The 20,517-nt window shown below is 37.5% G+C and overlaps 1 protein-coding gene across 3 annotated transcripts in view; it reads right to left on the minus strand.

Moving 5' to 3' along the window:
* KLF8 (KLF transcription factor 8) overlaps nt 1-20,517 on the minus strand; it is a 153,662-nt gene that overhangs the window by 12,359 nt on the left and 120,786 nt on the right. For all 3 annotated transcript variants that reach the window (XM_060137578.1, XM_060137579.1, XM_060137580.1), the window contains 3 exons: nt 16,758-17,322; nt 13,789-13,894; nt 13,034-13,173 (listed from right to left, as the gene is read on the minus strand). In XM_060137578.1, the coding sequence (XP_059993561.1) occupies nt 13,034-13,173; nt 13,789-13,894; nt 16,758-17,322 (811 nt within the window). The remainder of the gene's footprint in view (nt 1-13,033; nt 13,174-13,788; nt 13,895-16,757; nt 17,323-20,517) is intronic.

Consider the following 20,517-nt stretch of genomic DNA (forward strand, 5'->3'; position numbering starts at 1 on the left):
ATCACTGATGAACATAGATGCAAAAATCCTCAAAAAAATACAAGCAAACAGAATCCAACAACACATTAAAAGAATCATACACCCTGATCAAGTGGGATTTATCCCAGAGATGCAAGGATTCTTCAATATATGCAAAACAATCAATGTGATACACCATATTAACAAACTGATGAATAAAACCCATATGATCATCTCAATAGATTCAGAAAAAGCTTTTGACAAAATTCAACAACGATTTATGATAAAAACTCTCCAGAAAGTGAGCATAGAGGGAACCTATCTCAACATAATAAAGGCCATATGTGACAAACCCATAGCAAACATCATTCTCAATGGTGAAAAGCTGAAAGCATTTCCTCTAAGACCAAGAACAAGACAAGGATGTCCACTCTCACCATTATTATTCATCATAGTTTTGGAAGTCCTAGCCATGGAAATCAGAGAAGAAAAATAAATAGAAGGAATCCAAACTGGAAAAGAAGTAAAAATGTCACTCTTTGCAGATGACATGATACTATACATGGAAAATCCTAAAGATGCCACCAGAAAACTTCTAGAGCTAATCAATGAATTTGGTAAAGTTGCAGGTTACAAAATTGATACACAAAAATCTCTTGCATCCCTATACACTAACAATGAAAGATCAAAAAGAGAAATTAAGAAAACAATCCCATTTACCATTAGAGCAAAAAGAATAAAATACCTAGGAATAAACCTACCTAAGGAGACAAAAGACCTGTCCTCAGAAAACTATAAGATACTGATGAAAGAAATCAAAGATGGCACAAACAGATGGAGATATATAAGATATTCTTGGATTGGAAGAGTCAATATTGTTTGTTAAAATGACTATACTACTCAAAGCAATTTACAGATTCAGTGCAATTCCTTGTAAATTACCAAGGGCATTTTTCACAGAATTAGAACAAAAAAGTTTACAGTTTGTATGGAAACACAAAAGAGCACAAATAGCCAAAGCAATCTTGAGAAAGAAAAACAGATCTGGAAGAATCCAGCTCCCTGTCTTCAGACTATACTACAAAGCTACAGTAATCACGACAGTATGGTATTGGTGCAAAAACAGTAATATAGATCAAGGGAATAGGATATAAAGCCAAGAGATAAACCCATGAACCTATGGTCACCTAATCTATAACAAAGGAGGCAAGAAACAACAATGAAGCAAAGATAGTCTCTTCAATAAATGGTGCTGGGAAAACTGGACAGCTACATGTAAAAGAATGAAATTAGAACACTCCATAAGACCATACAGAAAAATAAACTCAAAATGGATTAAAGACCTGAATGAAAGGCTGGACACTATAAAAGTCTTAGAGGAAAACATAGGCAGAACACTCTTTGACATAAATTGCTGCATGACCTTTTTTCATCTACCTCTTAGATTAATGAAAATAAAAAGAAAAACAAACAAATGGGATCTAATTTAACATAAAACTTTTGCATAGCAAAGGAAACTTAAAAAAAAAAAAACAAACCGAAAAGACAACCCATAGAATGGGAGAAAATTTTTGCAAATGAAACAACTGACAAGAGATTAATCTCTAAAATATACAAACAGGTCATAGAGCTCAATATCAAAAAAACAAATAACCCAAACAAAAAATGGGCAGAAGATCTAAATAGACATTTCTCTAAAGAAGACATACAAATGGCCAAAATGTACATTAAAAAAGATGCTCAACATCAGCAATTATTAGAGAAATGCAAATCAAAACTATAATGAGGTATCAACTCACACCATTCAGAATGGCCATCATCAAAAAATCTACAAACAATAAATGCTGGAGAAGATGTGGAGAAAATATAAGCCTCCTACACTGTTGGTGGGAATGTAAATTGGTACAGCAACTATGAGAACAGTACGGAGATTCCTTAAAAAACTAAAAATAAAACTACCATATGACCCAGCAATCCCACTCCTGGGCATATACCCAGAGAATACCATAATTCAAAAAGATACATGCACCCTAATATTCATTGAAGCAGTATTTACAATAGCCATGACATGGAAGCAACCTAAATGTCTTTCAAAAGAGGACTGGATAAAGAAGATGTGGTACATATATGCAATGGAATATTACTCAGCCATTAAAAATAATAAAATAATGTAGTAACATGGATAGACCTGGAGATTATCACACTAAGTGAAGTAAGTCAGAGAAAGACAAATATTATATTACATCACTTATATGCAGAATAAAAAAATGATACAAATGAACTTATTTACAAAACAGGAACAGACTCACAGATTTAGAGAATGAATTTTTGGTTGTCAATGGGGAAAGGTAGCAGGGAGGGATATTTAAGGAGTTTGGGATTGACATGTACACACTGCTTTATTTAAAAAATAATAATAATAAATTATCAGAAGTAGTGTTCAAAGCATTACTAATAAAATGCTAAATGAACTTGCAAAAAGAACAGTTGAACACTTTAGAATTTCACTAGAAACTAGAAAATATTTTAAAAAACAGTCAGGACTGAAGAATATAATAACTGAAATTAAAAATTCACTAGAAAAAAATAACAGAAGACTAGGTGATACAGAAAAATGCATAAGTGATCTGCAAGGTAGAATAATGGATATCACCCAATCAGGACAGCAAAAAGAAAAACGATTTAAAAAATTATGGTAGTTTAAGGGACCTTTGAGACAATATCAAATGTTCTAACATTCACATTATGGGGATTCCAGAAGGGGAAAAGAGAGAGAAAGTGTCAAAAATGAATTTGATGAAATTGCAGCTGAAAACTTCCCAAATGTGAAGAAGGAAACAGATATCCAGGTGCAGAAAGCACAGAGAGTCCTAAACAAGATGAATGCAAAGAGACCCATACCAAGACATTTCATAATGAAAATGGCAAAAATTAAACACAAAGAGAGAATTCTAAATGCAGCAAGAGGGGGATTGATCAAGATGGAGGAGTAAGAGGACATCGAGCTCATCTTCCCCATGAACATAGCAAAAATTCAACTATACATGGAACAAGTCACACAGAAAGCTAGCTGAAAACTGGCAGAAAGACTCGTATACAACCAAGGCTGTTAGAAAGATCCACATGTAATGTGGTAGGAAGGAAAGAAAAGTGATTGGGTCAGGATCTGTGCCCCTGGGAAGGGCCTCAGAAGGAAGCGGAGAATGCACAGGCAGACACCAGCCCTTGGAAATGAGCCATGAGAGCCACAGATTGGGCACCCAAGTCCTGGACTCCTGAGCGGGAGAGATGAGCTCACTTGGTTGGTTGGAGGAATGATTGGACTAACAGGAGGGCTGTGGGAAGCCTGGACTTCACTAGTGATAAGCACGTGTGTATGTTGGCTTGCCTCTGAGGCAGGATGGAGAGAAGACTGATCTAATGATTGCCAGATTTCCATGGCCTTCTCTGAATGCATCCCAGCCTGAGCCCAGCAAATGCTTTGGCCTGCTCACTTCTTGCCACAGTGCCACACTGGATCTAGGGTTGCCATGACCAGGAAGAAGACTTGGCTGTAGAATGCAGAGGATACTGATTCCCAGAGGAGAGCCTGGGTAGAGTGGTGGTAGCTATTGTTAGTTCTTATTCAAGCAGTGCATCAGATGTAGCCCAAAACTCTGACAGTGGCCACTCTACCACAGCTCATGCCCTGTATATGCTGAGAATCCCCACAGGACTCCCACCTGCCCTGCATTATGATTCCAGAACTGGGTGGGTGCAGCAGAAGCTAGGGACTAAATCAGCTGTGAGGGACAAAGGGGACTTCCATCCAATGCTGTGTCTGAGCCAAGCAAGGAAAACAATTGTGGGTGCCTCCACAGGCAGTAAAATGGAGATAGCTTCATCCTCTGTCTGTAGCTGACATGAGGCTAGAGCTTGCACAGAGTCACATTGCTTCAGCACTCTGCCACTCTGGGGCAAGGACCCGAATCCTGGGAGAAGGGAAAACACACACTTAAACAGAGACAGCTCAGGCCTGACCCTCAGAGCTTCTGCTCCAGCAACATGGGATCAGACCCCACCTCTGATAGGGCCATGATGGCTACTGAGCAGAGGGGAAGTTCCACCTCACACCCAGCTCCATCTCTAGCTTCTCCATCTCCAGCCCCACCAAAGTGATAGCTGCCAGCACACCCTGGGGAAAGAAATGACTTGCATCCACATCAGATCCAGCTCTCCAAGCAAAGGCATTGGGCACACACATTCTGTACAGGGCACTTCCACATAAGAACACCCCTTCAAGAAAGTAATAGGTAACTGTTTCACCTAAATTAATAGAGACAGAGAAATTTAAGCAAAATGAAAAGGCAGAGGAACTGCTCTCAATGAAAAGAGCAAGAGAATATACCTGAAGAAAATGAATAATGAAACAGAAATAAACAATTTGACAAATAAAGAATTCAAAGCATTGGTAACAAAAATGTTAAGTAAATTAGGGAAGATTATAGATGAACACAGTAAAAATTTTAACAAGTAGAAAACATTTAAAAAGCCCCATTAAGAAATGAAGAATTAAATAAGTGAAATAAAATACACACTAGAAGGAATGAATAGCAAATTAAGTGATGCATAAGAACACATAAGTGATATGGAAGGTAGAATACTGGAAATCACCTAATCAGAACAGCAAAAAGAAAAACCAATTTAAAAATAAAAGCAGTATAAGATATCTGGGATAACATTAAGCGTACCAACGTTCACATTATAGGGGTCTCAGAAGAAGAGAGAGAGAAGGGGATTGAAGATGTATTTGAGTAAATTATGGCTGAAAACTTCCCAAACTTAAAGATGGAAACAGATATACAAGTACAGGAAGCACAGAGGGTACCAAACTAGATTAACCCAAACAGATCTACACCAAGATATACCATATTTTTACAAATAACAAAAGTTAAAGACACAATTATATAGGAATCAATAGAAAAACAAAGTCATATACAAGGGAACATCCATAAGACTATCAGCTAATTTCTCTGCAGAAACTTTGTAGGCAAGAAGGGAATGGTATAATATATTCAAAGGGTTGAAAGGGGAAAAAAACCCTGCAACCTATGATACTCTACCCAGCAAGATTATCATTCAGAATCAGAGAGATAAAGAACTTCTCAGACAAGAAAAAACTAAAAGAGTTTATCAATACTAAACCTACCATAAAAGAAATGTTAAAGGGTCTTCTCTAAGTGGAAAAGAAGTAAGAATCTATTGTAAAGGGAAAATCCCACCAGGAAAGGCAAATATATAGTAAGGATTGAAGATCAACCAATTAAGTAAGCCAGTACAAAGATTAAAAAGACAACATATTATAAAAGCAACTATAACTACATAAACAGTTAAGAGATAAACATGAAGATGTAAAATATGATGTCAAAAAAAACAAAACATTGGGGAGGGAAGTAAAAAATGTGGATTTTTTAGAATGTGTTTGAACTTAAACGACTACGGGTTTAAAAGAGTAGATATAGTTATAGATCAACATATATGAACCCCATGCTAACCACAAATCGAAAACCTATGTAGAGACCCCAAAAATAAAAATAAGGGAATACAATAATACTACTTAAAAAAATCATCAAGCCACAAGGGAAGAAAAACAGAAGAAGAAATGAACAGAGAAGAACTACAAAAACAATCAGAAAACAAGTAATAAGATGGGAATAAGTACATACCTATCAATAACTACTTCAGATGTCAATGGACTAAATGCTCCAATAAAAAAATATGGTGACTGAATACCAAAACAAGACCCATGTGTATGTTGCTTACAAGAGACTCACTTCAGAGTTAAACACACACACAGAAGGAAACTGAGGGGTTGGAAAAATATTTCATACAAATGAAATAAATATGAAAGTAGAGGTAACAATACTCAAAGACAAAATAGACTTTAAAACAAAGGCCATAACCAAAGACAAACAAAGGCATTATATAATGATAAAGGAATCAATACAAGAAGATGATATTTTGTTAACATATAAGAACCCAATATGGGAGCACCTAAATACATAAAACAAAATGACAATAATTCAATAATAGTAGGGAACTTTAACACTCCACTTATAGCAATTGACAGACCATTTGTACAGAAAATCAATAAGGCAACAGTGGTCTTAAATGACACAATAGTCCAGTTGGACTTAATAGATATCTATAGGACATTTGATCACAAAACAGCAAAATACACATTTTTTTCAAGTGCACATGGAACATTCTCCAGGATAGATCACATGTTAGGCCACAAAAGAAGCCTCAATAAATTTAAGAAGATAGAAATAATATCATGTACTTTTTCCCAACAACAATGGTATAAAACTAGAAATCAATTACAAGAAGAAAAATAGGAAAAGCACGAACACATGGAGACCAAACAACAGGCTTCTACAAAAACCAATGGTTCAATGAAGAAATCAAGGAGGAAATCAGAAAATACCTCCAGGTAGATGAAAATGGAAACACAAGTTTCCAAAATCTATGGGATGCAGCAAAAGCAGTTCTAAGAGGGAAGTTTTGTCAATACAGGCCTACCAGAAGAAACAAGAAAAATCTCAAAAAAAAATCTAAACTTCCATCTAAAAGAATTAGAAAAAGATGAACAAAGAAAGCCCAAAGTCAGCAGAAGAAAGGAAATCATAAAGATCAGCAAGGAAATAAATAACATGGAGATCAAACAAAAACAAAACAATAGAAATGGTCAATGAAACTAAGACCTAGTTTTTTTGAGAAGATAAACAATATTGATCAATCTTTATGTAGCCTCATCAAAAAGAAAAGAGAGAGGATACAAATAAACAAAACAAATGAAAGAGGAGGAAATAACAATGAATTACACAGAGATAAAAAAATTAAAAGAGAAAACTATCAATAGTTATATGTCAACAAAATGGAAAACCTAGAAGAAATGGACAAATTTCTAGAAACATACAACCTTCCAAAACTGAACTAGAAAGCAATAGACAACCTAGTCAGAATGATCACTAGTAGTGAAATTAAATTTGTTACCAAAAAAACAAAAAAAAATTCCCAGCAAACAAAATTTCAAGGTCTGTTGAATTCAAAGGGAAATTCTACCAAACATTTAAAGAAGAGTTAGAGTTACCCTGGTGGTGCAGTGGTTAAGAATCTGCCTGCCAACATAGGGGGCATAGGTTTGAACCCTGGTCCGGGAAGATCCCACATGCCACAGAGCAACTAAGCCCATGCATCACAACTACTCAGCCTGCACTCTAGAGCCCGTGAGCCACAACTCCTAAGACCATGTGCTGCAACTACTGAAGCCCATGTGTCTACAGCCCATGCTCTGCAACAAGAGAAGCCACTGCAATGAGAAGCCCGTGCACCACAATGAAGAGTAGCTCCTGCTCGCTGCAATTAGAGAAAGCCCTCACGCAATCAATGAAGACCCAATGCAGCCAACAATAAAATAAGTAAAATAAATTTTTTAAAAATAAAGAAGAGTTAATACCTATTCTTCTCAAACCATACAAAGAAATTATAGAGGATGGAGTATTCTCAAATTCAGTATACGAGGCCACCATTACCCTGATACCAAAACCAGAAAAAGAAACTATAAAATCAAAATTATGCACCAATATCTCTGATGAATATATATGTAAAAATCCTGAACAAAATATTAGCAAAAGGAACCAACAGTACATAAAAAGGATCTATGGTTAAGTGGGACTTATTCCAGGGTTGGAAGAATGGTTCAATATTTGCAAATCAATCAAAACAGATTAACAAAAAGAAGAATAAAAATCATGAGATAATCTCAATAAGCACTGAAGAAGCACTTGACAAAATTCAGCATGTTTATAATAAAAACTCTCAAAAAGTGAGCATAGAGGGAATATACCTCACCATAATAAAGGCAAGCCTACAGTTAACATCATACTCAATGATGAAAAGATGAAAGTTTTTTCTCTAATACAGTGGTCCCCAACCTTTTTGGCACCAGGGACCAGTTTCATGGAAGACAACTTTTCCATGGACTGGGGTGGTGGAGATGGTTTCGGGATGATTCAAGTGCATTACATTTATTGTGCACTTTATTTCTATTATTATAACATTGTAATATATAATGAAATAATTATACAACTCACCATAATGCAGAATCAGTAGGAGCCCTGAGCTTGTTTTCACTTGCCACTCATTGATAGGGTTTTGATATGAGTCTGCAAGCAATTGATTTATTATGGTCTCTGTGCAGTCAAACCATTCTGCTAATGATAATCTGTATTTGCAGCTACTCCCCAGCACTAGCATCATTTCCTCAGCTCTACCTCAGATCATCAGGCATTAGATTCTCATAAGGAGTGTGCAACCTAGATCCCTTGTATGCACAGTTCACAGTAGGGTTTGTGCTCCTATGAGACTCTAAGGCCACCACTGATATGACAGGAGAAGGAGCTCAGGCAGTAATGCAAGTGATGGGGAGCAGCTGTAAATACAGATGAAGTTTCACTCGCTTGCCCACTGCTCGCCTCCTGCTGTGCAGTTTGGTTCCTAACAGGCCACAGACCAGTACCAGTCATTGGCCCGGGGGTGGGGACCCCTGCTCTAATACAAAGAACAAGACTAGGATGCCCATTATTGCCACTTTTGCTCAACATAGTATTGGAAATTCATGTTAGAGAAGTTAAACAAGAAAAAGAAGTAAAAGGCATCCAAATTGGAAGGGAGGAAGTAAAACTGTCACTATTTGCAGATGACATAGAAAACCTGAGGTTTATAACAAAAAGCTATTAGAACTGATAAATGATTTCAGTAAAGTTACAGGATACAAGATTAATATACAGAAATCTGTAGATTTTCTATACACTAATAATGAACTAGAAGAAATGTAAATTAAGGAAACCATCCCATTTACAATCACATCAAAAAGAATAAAATACCTAGGAATAAACTTAACCAAGGAGATGAAAGACCTATACTCTAAAACTATAAAACATTGATAAAGAAATTTGAAAATAATACAAAAAATGGAAATATATTCCATGTTCTTGGATTTGAAGAATTAATATTGTTAAAATATCCATACCACCCAAAGCAATCTACAGATTTAATGTAATCCCTATCCAAATACCCATGACATTTTTCACTGATCTAGAACTAGTAATCCTAAAATTTATATGGAACCACAAAAGACCCTGAATAGCAAAAGCAATCATCAGAAAAAAAGAACGAAACTGAAAGTGTCATGCTCCCTGACTTTAGACTATACTACAAAGCTACAGTAATCCAAACAGATTGGTACTGGCACAAAAACAGACACATATATCAGTGGAACAGAACAGAGAGCCCAGAAATTAACCCATATACATATAGCCAATTAATCCATGACAAAGGGCACAAAAATGTACAATGAGGAAAAGACAGTCTCTTCAGTAAGTGGTGCTGGGAAAACTGGACAGCTACATATAAAAGAATGAAATAAAGCATTTTCTAACACCATATAAAAATAAAATCAAAATATATTAAAGACCTAAATTTAATATCATAAACCATAAAATGTCTAGAAGAAAGCATATGGGGGACACTCTTTGACATAATTTGTAGCAATATTTTTTTTGGATCTGTCTCCCCAGGCAAAGGAAACAAAACAAAAATAAATAGATGGGACCTAATTAAACTTAACAGCTTTTGCACAGCCAAGGAAACCATCTACAAAATGAAAAGGCAACCTACTGAATGGGAGAAAATATCTTCAAACAGTATGTCCAATAAGGTGTAAAATCATATATATATATATATATATATATATCATGAAAACTTCATATAAAAAAAGAAGAACCTAATGAAAAAATGGGTAGAAGACCTGCAGACATATTTTTCTAAAGACATATACATGGCCAACAGGCACATGAAAAAAATGCTCAACATCACTAAACATCAGGGAAATGCAAATCAAAACCACAAAGAGGTATCACCTCACACCCTTCAGAATGGCTAATATCAAAATGTCTACAAATAACAAATGTTGGATAAAATGTGGAGAAAAAGAAACCCTAGTACACTTTTGGTGGGAATGTAAATTGGTGTAACCATTATGGAAAACAATATGGAGGTTTCTCAAAAAACATAAATAGAACTACCATATGATCCAAGCAATTCCACTTCTGGGTATATATCTGAAGAAAATGAAAATGCTAGTTTGAAAAGACTAGTATTTTCAACGTTGGAATAGCACCCCAACGTTCATAGCAGCATTATTTACAATAACCAAAATATGGAAGCAACCTAAGTGTCCATCAACAGAAGAATGGATAGAGAAGTGTATATATATACTCAATGAAATATTACTAGGCATAAAAAAGAATGAAATTCTGCCATTTGCAGCAGCTTGGACGGCCCTAAAGAGTATTATGTTTAGTGAAATAAGTCAAACAGAGAACGACATATTTTATGATATCACCTACATGTGGAATCTAAAAAATAATATAAATGAATGTATATGCAAAATAGAAACAGACTCACACGTGTAGAACACAAACTTGTGGTTACCAAAGCAGAAAGGGAAGCGGGGAAGGGGTAAATTAGGAGAATGAGATGAAGAGATATAAACTACTATTATAAAATAGATAAGCAACAAGGATATATTGTATAGCACAGGAAATTATAGCCATTAACTTGTAATAATTTATAATGGAGTATAATCTGCAAAAATACTAAATCACTATGCTTTATACCTGAGAATGATATAATATTGTAAATCAACTATACGTCAATAAAAAAAGATGTGGTACACACACACACACACACACACACACACACACACACTGGAATATTACTCAGCCATAAAAAAATAAAATCTTGCCATTTGAAACAAAGTGGATGGACCTGGACAGTATTATGCTTAGTGAAATAAGTCAGACAAAGACAAGTATAAGTTTTCACTTACATGTAGAATCTAAAAGAACAAAACAAATGAATAAATATAACAAAACAGAAAGAGAATCACAGATATAGAGAATAAACTAGTGGTTACCAACGGGAAGAGGAATGGTGGGTACAAATTTCAGTTCTGCAAGATAAATAAGTCCTAGAAGTCTAATGTACAACAATGTGACTGTAGTTAACAATATTGTATACTTGAAATTTGCTAAGAGGGTGTATCTTAGGTGTTCTCATGAGACACACACACACACACACACAAGGTAACTTTGTGAGGTGATGGACGGGTTAATCAGTTTGTTTGTGGTGAATATTTCAGAATGTATACATATCAAATCACCCATTTTTACATCTTGAATATGAACAATTTTAATTTTCAACTATAAAGTTGGAGGAGAAAAAGAATAAATTAAGACAAAAAGCCTAACTGTGTGGAAGTGAGACTGGAATTGAAAGGATACAAATAATAGCTCACATATATTGAGAGTTTACTATATGTCAGACAGTATTCTAAGTGTTTAAACTATTAATATTCCCAGATAAGGAAACTGAGGCAAAGAAAGGTGAAGTAACTTTCAGCTAATGAGTGATAGACTGGGATGTCAAATTCAGGCAGTGTAGTTTCACAGTGTATGCTCTTGGCTATTATGTTTACATCCTCAATAAATGAGCTATTTGAAGAAAGAAATAATAGAAGTTTAGAAACACATAACTGGGGGCACAGAGAATGTTAAGAATCAATCATTAATTTTGAGCCTGAGTGAATGGGTGATGCTGTTATTAAAAACTGGGGCTTAACTGTATGTTAAATGGAAATTGTTGTATCTGTACTTTCTGCTTTGCATGATTGTATGCTCAAAGGAGATGAAGGGCTGCATTGCATACTAGAGGTGGTATCCAGATAAGCTAGAGCCTCATGGCTCTCTGCTGAGAATATCTACCAGAGACAAGGATATCACTCTCTGGAACCCCTCGCAATGAACCCCAATCTTTAGAGTGCAATAAAGCAGGCATTTCTTCAGCTGTCTCAGTTCCAAAGAACCTGTGGGATACCAGTAATAGAAAAAAAGTATACCCAGGTTGCATACCAAGGTTGGGTTCTATACAAACTCTAATACAGTATATGTTTACAAGAAAAGAGGCCCCCTTCCTAGTCCAGGGTGTCCAAATCTCACTTCTGAGCTGGAGATGACTGGGGGTGAGAAGTCTTCAAGGAGAGGGTACAAACTGATGACTAAAAAGCTATTTCTGGCCCATAGGCAGGTTTCTTTGAATCTATGGTGTTATAAAATTTGTTTAATTACATGACAACATTCAAAATCTAGGATGTTTCACATAAAAATCATGATTCTTGGGTTTCCCCGGTGGTGCAGTGGTTGAGAGTCCGCCTGCCGATGCAGGGGATGCGGGTTCGTGCCCTGGTCCGGGAAGATCCCACATGTCACGGACCGGCTGGGCCCATGAGCCATGGCCGCTGACCCTGCGCGTCCGGAGCCTGTGCTCCACAATGGGAGAGACCACAATATTGAGAGGCCCACGTACCACAAAAAAAAAAAAAATCAATCATGACTCGTTTTAATTTGGGAGATTTGGTAATACTTATTTGGAGTTGAGTGATAGTTCTCCTTCAGATGGGGCAATTTGCTCACTCTCTCAGCACCCCCCTCAGCCCCCAGGTCTGCTTTACTTATTCTTTCTAATGTCCACCTTTCATTTCTAATGAGAACAAAGATATGTTATAGGTTGGTAAATGATGCTGAGCTCCAAAAGCCTGCTTTAATTTCACTGTACTTTTCAATACTCAATAAAACTTGTAGGGCTCTGGTAGCAAGGGAGGGAGTCTTATCTGTCTTAATCTTCTTATAAATATTATGACTTCCCAATTAGAAAGACCTACAGGTGCTCAATGGGAATGATAACTATTCAGAAGACACCAGGTTTAGTGTTTTCTTAGGCTGGTTTCATGAAAGCTACCGTAGAGTAGAAACAAGACATAGGGGTAAAAGCCATGAATGGAACCTGTGCCCATGAGTATAACTAGATCAACCTTTGTTTCAAGACTTTCTTCTCTTCCTGTCTCTCAGAGACTCTGTGTGTGTGTGTGTGTGTGTGTGTGTGTGTGTTGGGGGTAGAGTGGAGGTGGGCAGACCTGTATGGATTCTTCGGTGGGCTTTCAGGTGAGAGCTTTTTGTGTACACTTTGCTGCATCCCGCAAAGTCACACTGGTGAATCCGTCTTCTCTTCAAGTCAAGGGACTCTTCTCCCTGCATTTGGCTCATTGCTGCTGGCCTGAGCAAAGAAAGAGAGATAAGGCCAAATAGTGATTTTAAAGTGGAGGTTAAATAAATGGACTTACATATAATGGGATCACCTCATACATGCATTTAATTTATGCAAATTTAATACCAGCCCCCCCCCAATAATTGAAATAGCTCAAGCAATTCCCTCAACTAAGCCATTCTGCTCAGTAAATGCAGGTCCCAGAAGGTGGTAATGTTTCTTTGGGTGGTTTCTGTTCCCAAGCAATATGAGCATTTCACTTTAATAAGCTTCATTCTTAGGTTTAAAGAAATGTATTTTTCATCCAACATGGTTGCTAAAAGACAAGCCAATGATAAGGTTGCTTTAAACTTACAAACAGAATGCAACTGTACTTTATAGGAAATTTGTATATTTTCCAAGGGTAAAAATTGATGATCTACAATTAAAACATTACTGTGTCATAACATCCATGTCCATGCACATGTGTGCATACAAGCTCATACCTTCGCTGAAAAGGCAGTTTACTTATATTTTGTTGTCCTCGAATTCTTACTATTGTGTCTGAGAATTTGTTCCACTTTTACCACAGACACACACATATATACACAGAGACAGACCTGAAGTAAAGATAAAAGTACTTACTCTTGTACCTGAATACCCTGTAAGGCTGAGGATCCACTCTCAATTGCACTCTCCTCACTGTCACTTGGGATCTCCAATGGAGACATGGAGGTGGGGTCAACTTTAACTAAAAGCAAAGAAAAGGAGCAGTGTGGGCTACAAATATATGAACCTCTAATCATTTTCAGGATTCCCAGTTTGGCCCACAATGAAAAGTAGCAGCAAGATAGAGAAATAAAGAAAAAGCAAAGATGGAAGAAGTATATTTGTATGGAAGGAAAAGAAGAGCATTTAAAATTTTAGCAGAGCGGGATAAAGAAATTTCTTTGAGGGAAGGGTAGTGTGGAGCATTGTCACTAGAATGAGCTTCTCTAGGATAGTGAGCAAGATAAGATAGTGGGTTTCCCTAGGATAAGGTCTGGGTACGATTCAACTCCCTATCTCGAGGACCCAAGACAGTGTCTGTTGAAAAGTCAGGTTCAATTTGTATTTGTTGAATCAAACTCTAAATAGTTCCCTGGCTGTCCTCAGATCAATGCCTAGGCTCATGCTAGAGGTGAGAACATCCCCTTTGGCTTTTGTGTTCCTTAATGGAAACGAGTCATTGAGATGAGACACATAATGCATGTCTAGCAGGTGCTTGATACATGTTAATGTCCTTCCCTTCCACCTATGTTGGCAGAAGCCCTTAAATCTTTATTGGCAACCAATGGTGTTTCTGACGCCTAACAAAACTCAGTTACATGGTCAGACATCCAGATCTAGTGAAAGCTTCAAAATTTCTATATAGAAGAAACTTAAGCGTGGCAATAAAGTTGGGGACGGGGAGTATTTGGCTAGAGCAGTCACCTCCATACATTGTGTATCATTCACTAAAACGTTTTAAGCATATATCTGTGTCTGTGTCTCTGCATGCGTATGTGTGTGTTTATGATATAAATGTACTAGCATCCTAAAATTTTGTGTACATTATGAAAAATAAACAAAATATCATGTAAAGGGTGAGACAATACAAATAGAAGTTTTGATGCTTTCTTTTTGTGCTCCAAATACTTTGTGCAATACCCCCTTTGCCCCCCACCAAGGTGTAAGCATACCATTTGGAGACCACTGTGCTAATGGTCTTAGCTTGAAACTACGTTGAACACTTTACAATTTATTCCATTTATTTAAAATGGTTCTGATTTGGCTTCCCTGGTGGCGCAGTGGTTGAGAGTCCGCCTGCTGATGCAGGGGACGCGGGTTCATGCCATGGTCTGGGAAGATCCCACATGCCGCAGAGCGGCTGGGCCCGTGAGCCATGGCCGCTGAGCCTGCGCGTCCGGAGTCTGTGTTCTGCAACGGGAGAGGCCACAACAGTGAGGCCCGCATACCGCAAAAAAAAAAAAAAGCAAAAAAAAAAAAAATAAAATGGTTCTGATGGACTGATGGATATTATGATGGGTGGGAATTCAAAGCCCATCAAACCATCCCTTGGTGTTACCACTGCCTTGATATCAGTAAATTCTCACACAAAGAATTTTATTTTCCCATCTCCTGTTTTGTTTGGCTCACTCCCTATATGAAAATTTATAATTGTATTTTAAATAAACCCCTCAGGGGATCTCAAAAGCAAGATTGTTATGAATACTTATCATTACCACAACTAACCACTAATCGATAACGGCATTTTTATTCAAAAGAACACAGCGGAGTCTCAGCAACTTGATGCTTAGTATGTCATTCTCCTACATTTAGTGATGGAAAGATCACAAGGCATTGAATTTCAAAGGTAGAAAACTCTTAGAACGTTTTTTTTTACACTGAGCTGAAATCTGGTTCCTAGTCATTTCCACCCGCATATCTGCCCTTTGGTCTTTTTAATTCATGCTAAACATTTATCATCTCCTTTCTGACATGGGTTTTAGTCCTCTAACCATCTTAATCTTTCTCCTCTGATTATACTCCAATTTCCCAACATCCTTCCTAAAGCTGAACATCCAAAACTGCTTGTAATTCTACAGATGTGGTGAAGGTAAATATCTTGAACCACTTCAAGAAGCCATATAATTTTCTTCCATCATTCTCCATTACAAACTAGATATGTCTCTAGGAGGGGAACTGGGTGGCTGGGGGATAGTGGTGAAAGGGAGATAAACATACCTTTCTGAATTCTGAACTTATTTTAAAAATAAATAAAAGGTAAGATTACAGCATATGAACTCTCTCCTGGAAAAAGTTTCAAGTTTGTTCATCACATCATTTTTTACAAGACAACTATTATCTACCACTGTCCTCTCTGGAGATGTACAAAGAAAAATAAGATGGAGTCTTGTCCTCGAGAAATTTACAATTCAATTGGGAAGAATGCCCATACACTTGTGATAGAAGCATGTAAAAAATAACGTGGAAGGTGATAGATGCTAAATGAGGTGGAACACAGGAAAGATGGCAAAATTTCAAAGAAGACTATTTTACCTGTAGGGAAGAGAAAAGGTACAGTGCTGGGAGAGGCTGGGAGATAAGGCTGGCTATGTATGTAGGGCTAGAAACATTCTCAACTTTTCTACAAAGCATTCTTAATGGCATAGAAGACTAAACACATCCTCCTGGAAAGTCCCAGTGTAGTTGCTTTAGTAGCTTAAAACTATTTTTGAAGGTCATGTTTTAAAATATTATTCAAATATTATATTTTCTCTTTAATAAAATCATATTTTAAAAATATAAAATGTTTTAAATTACTTACTGTCAAATAATATAGAGGTTCCAGAAAGATACATAGTATTTCACTCAAAGATATGTATACCCCAGTTTGAGAAACATGGGCTAAATGAAAAATATTCTTTGTACATTTGTAAGCGCTGAAGAGACATGATAAAAACAGTATTTATGAAAAATTGCTCTTAAAGCTGTATGCAAGAATAATTGGAAAAGAAATAGGAGATACAATATTCAAAAAGGGAATAGATGAAGGAAGGTAAAGTCTAGCAAAGGGGCAGATTGATGCTCACCTGATCCAGCATTTTTGCCATCTCCTCCAATGAGTGGGACTGTAATGGCTGCAGGGCTCCCATCTGCAGGCAAAGTAGTATACACCATGGGCAGTGACTGCACCATCACTGGGATGGCCTTCAGGCTACCCATCTTATTTGGCAGATTGACTGAGGGGATGCTGTGAATCACATGTAAGATCTGCTGACCACCAGTGCCCTGAGAGGAGGCCAGGATAGAGCCTGGGGTCAGAACAGTAGGGATGTTTGCTGAAGTGCCTGTGTCTGATGTTGAAGTGGATACTACAAGTGTCTGGGAAGCAGACTGTGGCTTGGGAGGACGTATTGGAGCTTGCAGCATACTGGCAGGCTGAAGAGGAGACTTTGGCTTGTGAAAGGAGAGGTCAACTGGTTCCACCTGGGGCAGGTTGAAATCATTAGCCAGAAGTTCTTCTGGGGGCTCAATCTTGATGTCATTTAACAGTGCTGGGTTCTCCATGGGGTTGGCATCCAGGAGTGGTGGAGATGTCATATTACCTCTGTCTGCTGCCTTAAGGGAATCTCTAATTTTAACAGGGCCAGTGACCTAAAATAAATACATAAACAAATGAGAGGTGCAAACAGTGAGTGTTAGTACCCTGAAGAAGAGAGATGTGAGCAATGAAAGAAAGAAATCTCTATTCTGTTGTCATGGACAGAATATACAGGGAGTTGAGAAAAATTAGGCAAGAGGAAAAAGTAAAACAAGAGTAAAGAGGAAAAAAGAGGGAAACTTTATTGAGTACCAGCATCAGGCACTGTATAAGGCAATTAATACAAATTATTTCATTTAAACTTTACAATAATTCTGCAAGATTAATTAGAATCAACACACCTGAGTATCCACTATTAGTACTGTGTCAAGTCCAGTGAGGGCACAAATGAATAAGGTATAGCCACGAAGTACATACTAACATACCAACTACAATGATAGAATAATATGAGTAGCTTATAAGTCATACCATAATAAGTGATGCAGTAGATATGCAAGCAAGGTATTTTAGAAAAAGAAAAAGGAATGATTCATTCTGTCTAGAAGATCAGGGAAGGTTTCAAGGAGGAAGTGATATTTCAGATGAGTCTTAGAGAATTAATAGAAGTTCTGTAAGAAGAGAAAGGGTAAAAAAAAATTTCCATCTACAGAGACATACCAACAGACAATATGCTTAGGTAGTAATGATGCAGTACAGTCAGTTTTATTAAATGCAAAATATATCTGTGCAACTTTTAAATTTAAAAATACCAATTAAGGGACTTCCCTGATGGTCCAGTGGTTAAGACTCTGTGCTTCCAATGCAGGGGGCACAGGTTTGATTCCTGGTCGGGGAACTAAGATCCCACATGCAGCGTGGCCAAAAAATAAATACTAATTAAATGATCACTTTATAGGTAATATATAAAATAACATAAAACCTCAACCTAATAACAATTTTTCTGAGTTGAATGAATTCAAAGATCAAGGATATCCCCAAATAAAAAATGGGTAGACGGGAACAATCACCAACAGGAAGACATTGGAACTCACCAAAAAAGATATCCCACATCCAAAGACAAAGGAGAAGTCCCAGTGAGACAGTAGGAGGGGCACAATCACAATAAAATCAAATCCAATAGTTGCTTGATGGGTGACTAACAAACCAGAGAACATTTATACCACAGAAGTCCACCCACTGGAATGGAGGTTCTGAGCCCATGTCAGGCTTCCCAACCTGGGGGTCTGGCAAGAGGAGGAGGACTTCCTAGAGAATCAGACTTTGAAGGCTAGTGGGATTTGATTGCAGAACTTTGACAGGACTGGGGGAAAGAGAGACTCCACTCTTGGAGGGCACACACAGGGTGGTGTGTGCATTGTGACCCAAAAAAGGGAGCAGTGATGCCATGGGAGAGAGAACCAGACCTGCCTGCTAGTGCTAGAGGCAGGGGGTGGCTGTGTCTCACCATGAGGACAAGGACACTGGCAGCAGAAGTTCTGGGAAATACTCCTTGGTGTGAGCCCTCACAGGGTCCGCCATTAGCCCCAACAAAGAGTCCGGGTAGGCTCCAGTGTTTGGTTGCCTCAGGCCAAACAACCAACAGGGAGGGAATCTAGCCCCACCCATCATCAGACAAGTACAATAACGTTTTACTGAGCTCTGCCTACCAGAGCAACAGCCAGCTCTACCCACCACCAGTCCCTCCCATCAGGAAATTTGCACAAGCCTCTTAGATAGCCTCACCCACCAGAGAGCAGACAGTGGAAGCAAAAAGAACTACAGTTCTACAGCCCGTGGAACAAAACCCACATTCACAGAAAGATAGACAAAATGAAAAGGCAGAGGACTATGTACCAGATGAAGAAACAATATAAAACCCCAGAAAAACAACTCAATGAAGTAGAGATAGGCAACCTTCCAGAAAAAGAATTCAGAATAATGATAGAGAAGATGATCCAGGACTGTGGAAAAAGAATGGAGGCAAAGATAGACAAGATGCAAGAAATGTTTAACAAAGAACTAGAAGAATTAAAGAACAAACAGAGATGAAAAATGCAATAACTGAAATGAAAAATACACTAGAAGGAATCAATAGCAGGATAACTGAGGCAGAAGAACGGATAATTGATGTGGAAGAGAGAATGGTGGAATTCACTGCTGAGGAACAGAATAAAGAAAAAAGAATGAAAATAAATGAAGACAGCCTAAGAGACCTCTGGGACAATATAAAATGCAACAACATTTGCATTATAAGGATCCCAGAAGGAGAAGAGACAGAGAAGGAACTGAGAAAATATTTGAAGAGATTATAGTCGAAAAGTTCCCTAATGTGGGAAGGAAATAGGCACACAAGTCCAGGAAGTGCACAGAGTCCCATACAGGATAAACCCAAAAGATATCCCACATCCAAAGACAAAGGAGAAGTCCCAGTGAGACAGTAGGAGGGGCACAATCACAATAAAATCAAATCCAATAGTTGCTTGATGGGTGACTAACAAACCAGAGAACATTTATACCACAGAAGTCCACCCACTGGAATGGAGGTTCTGAGCCCATGTCAGGCTTCCCAACCTGGGGGTCTGGCAAGAGGAGGAGGACTTCCTAGAGAATGAGACACATAGTAATCAAATTGGCAAAAATTAAAGACAAAGAAAAATTATTGAAAGCAGAAAGGGAAAAATGACAAATAACATACAAGGGAACTCCCATAAGGTTAACATACAAGGGAATTCCCATAAGGTTAGCAGCTGATTTCTCAGAGGAAACTCTCCAAGCCAGAGGGAATGGCATGACATATTTAAAGTGATGAAAGGGAAGAAAGTACAACCAAGATTACTCTACCTGGCAAGGACCTCATTCAGATTTGATGGAGAAATCAAAAGCTTTACAGACAAGCAAAAACTAAGAGAATTCAGCACCACCAAATTATCTCTACAGCAAATGTTAAAGGAACTTCTCTAAATGGGAAAGACAAGAGAAGAAAAGGATCTATAAAAACAAACCCAAAACAATTAAGAAAATGGTAATAGGAACATACATATCAATAATTACCTTAAACGTGAATGGATTAAATGCTCCAACCAAAAGACACAGGCTCATTGAATGGTTACAAAAGCAAGACCCATATATATACTGTCTACCAGAGACCCACTTCAGACCGAGGGACACATACAGACTGAAAGTGAGGGAATGGAAAAAGATATTCCATGTAAATATCAACAGAAACCTGGAAGCAATTCTCATATCAGACAAAATAGACTTTAAAGTAA

This window comes from Lagenorhynchus albirostris, chromosome X (assembly GCF_949774975.1).
Source record: "Lagenorhynchus albirostris chromosome X, mLagAlb1.1, whole genome shotgun sequence".
In the NCBI taxonomy this organism is placed as follows: Eukaryota; Metazoa; Chordata; class Mammalia; order Artiodactyla; family Delphinidae; genus Lagenorhynchus; species Lagenorhynchus albirostris.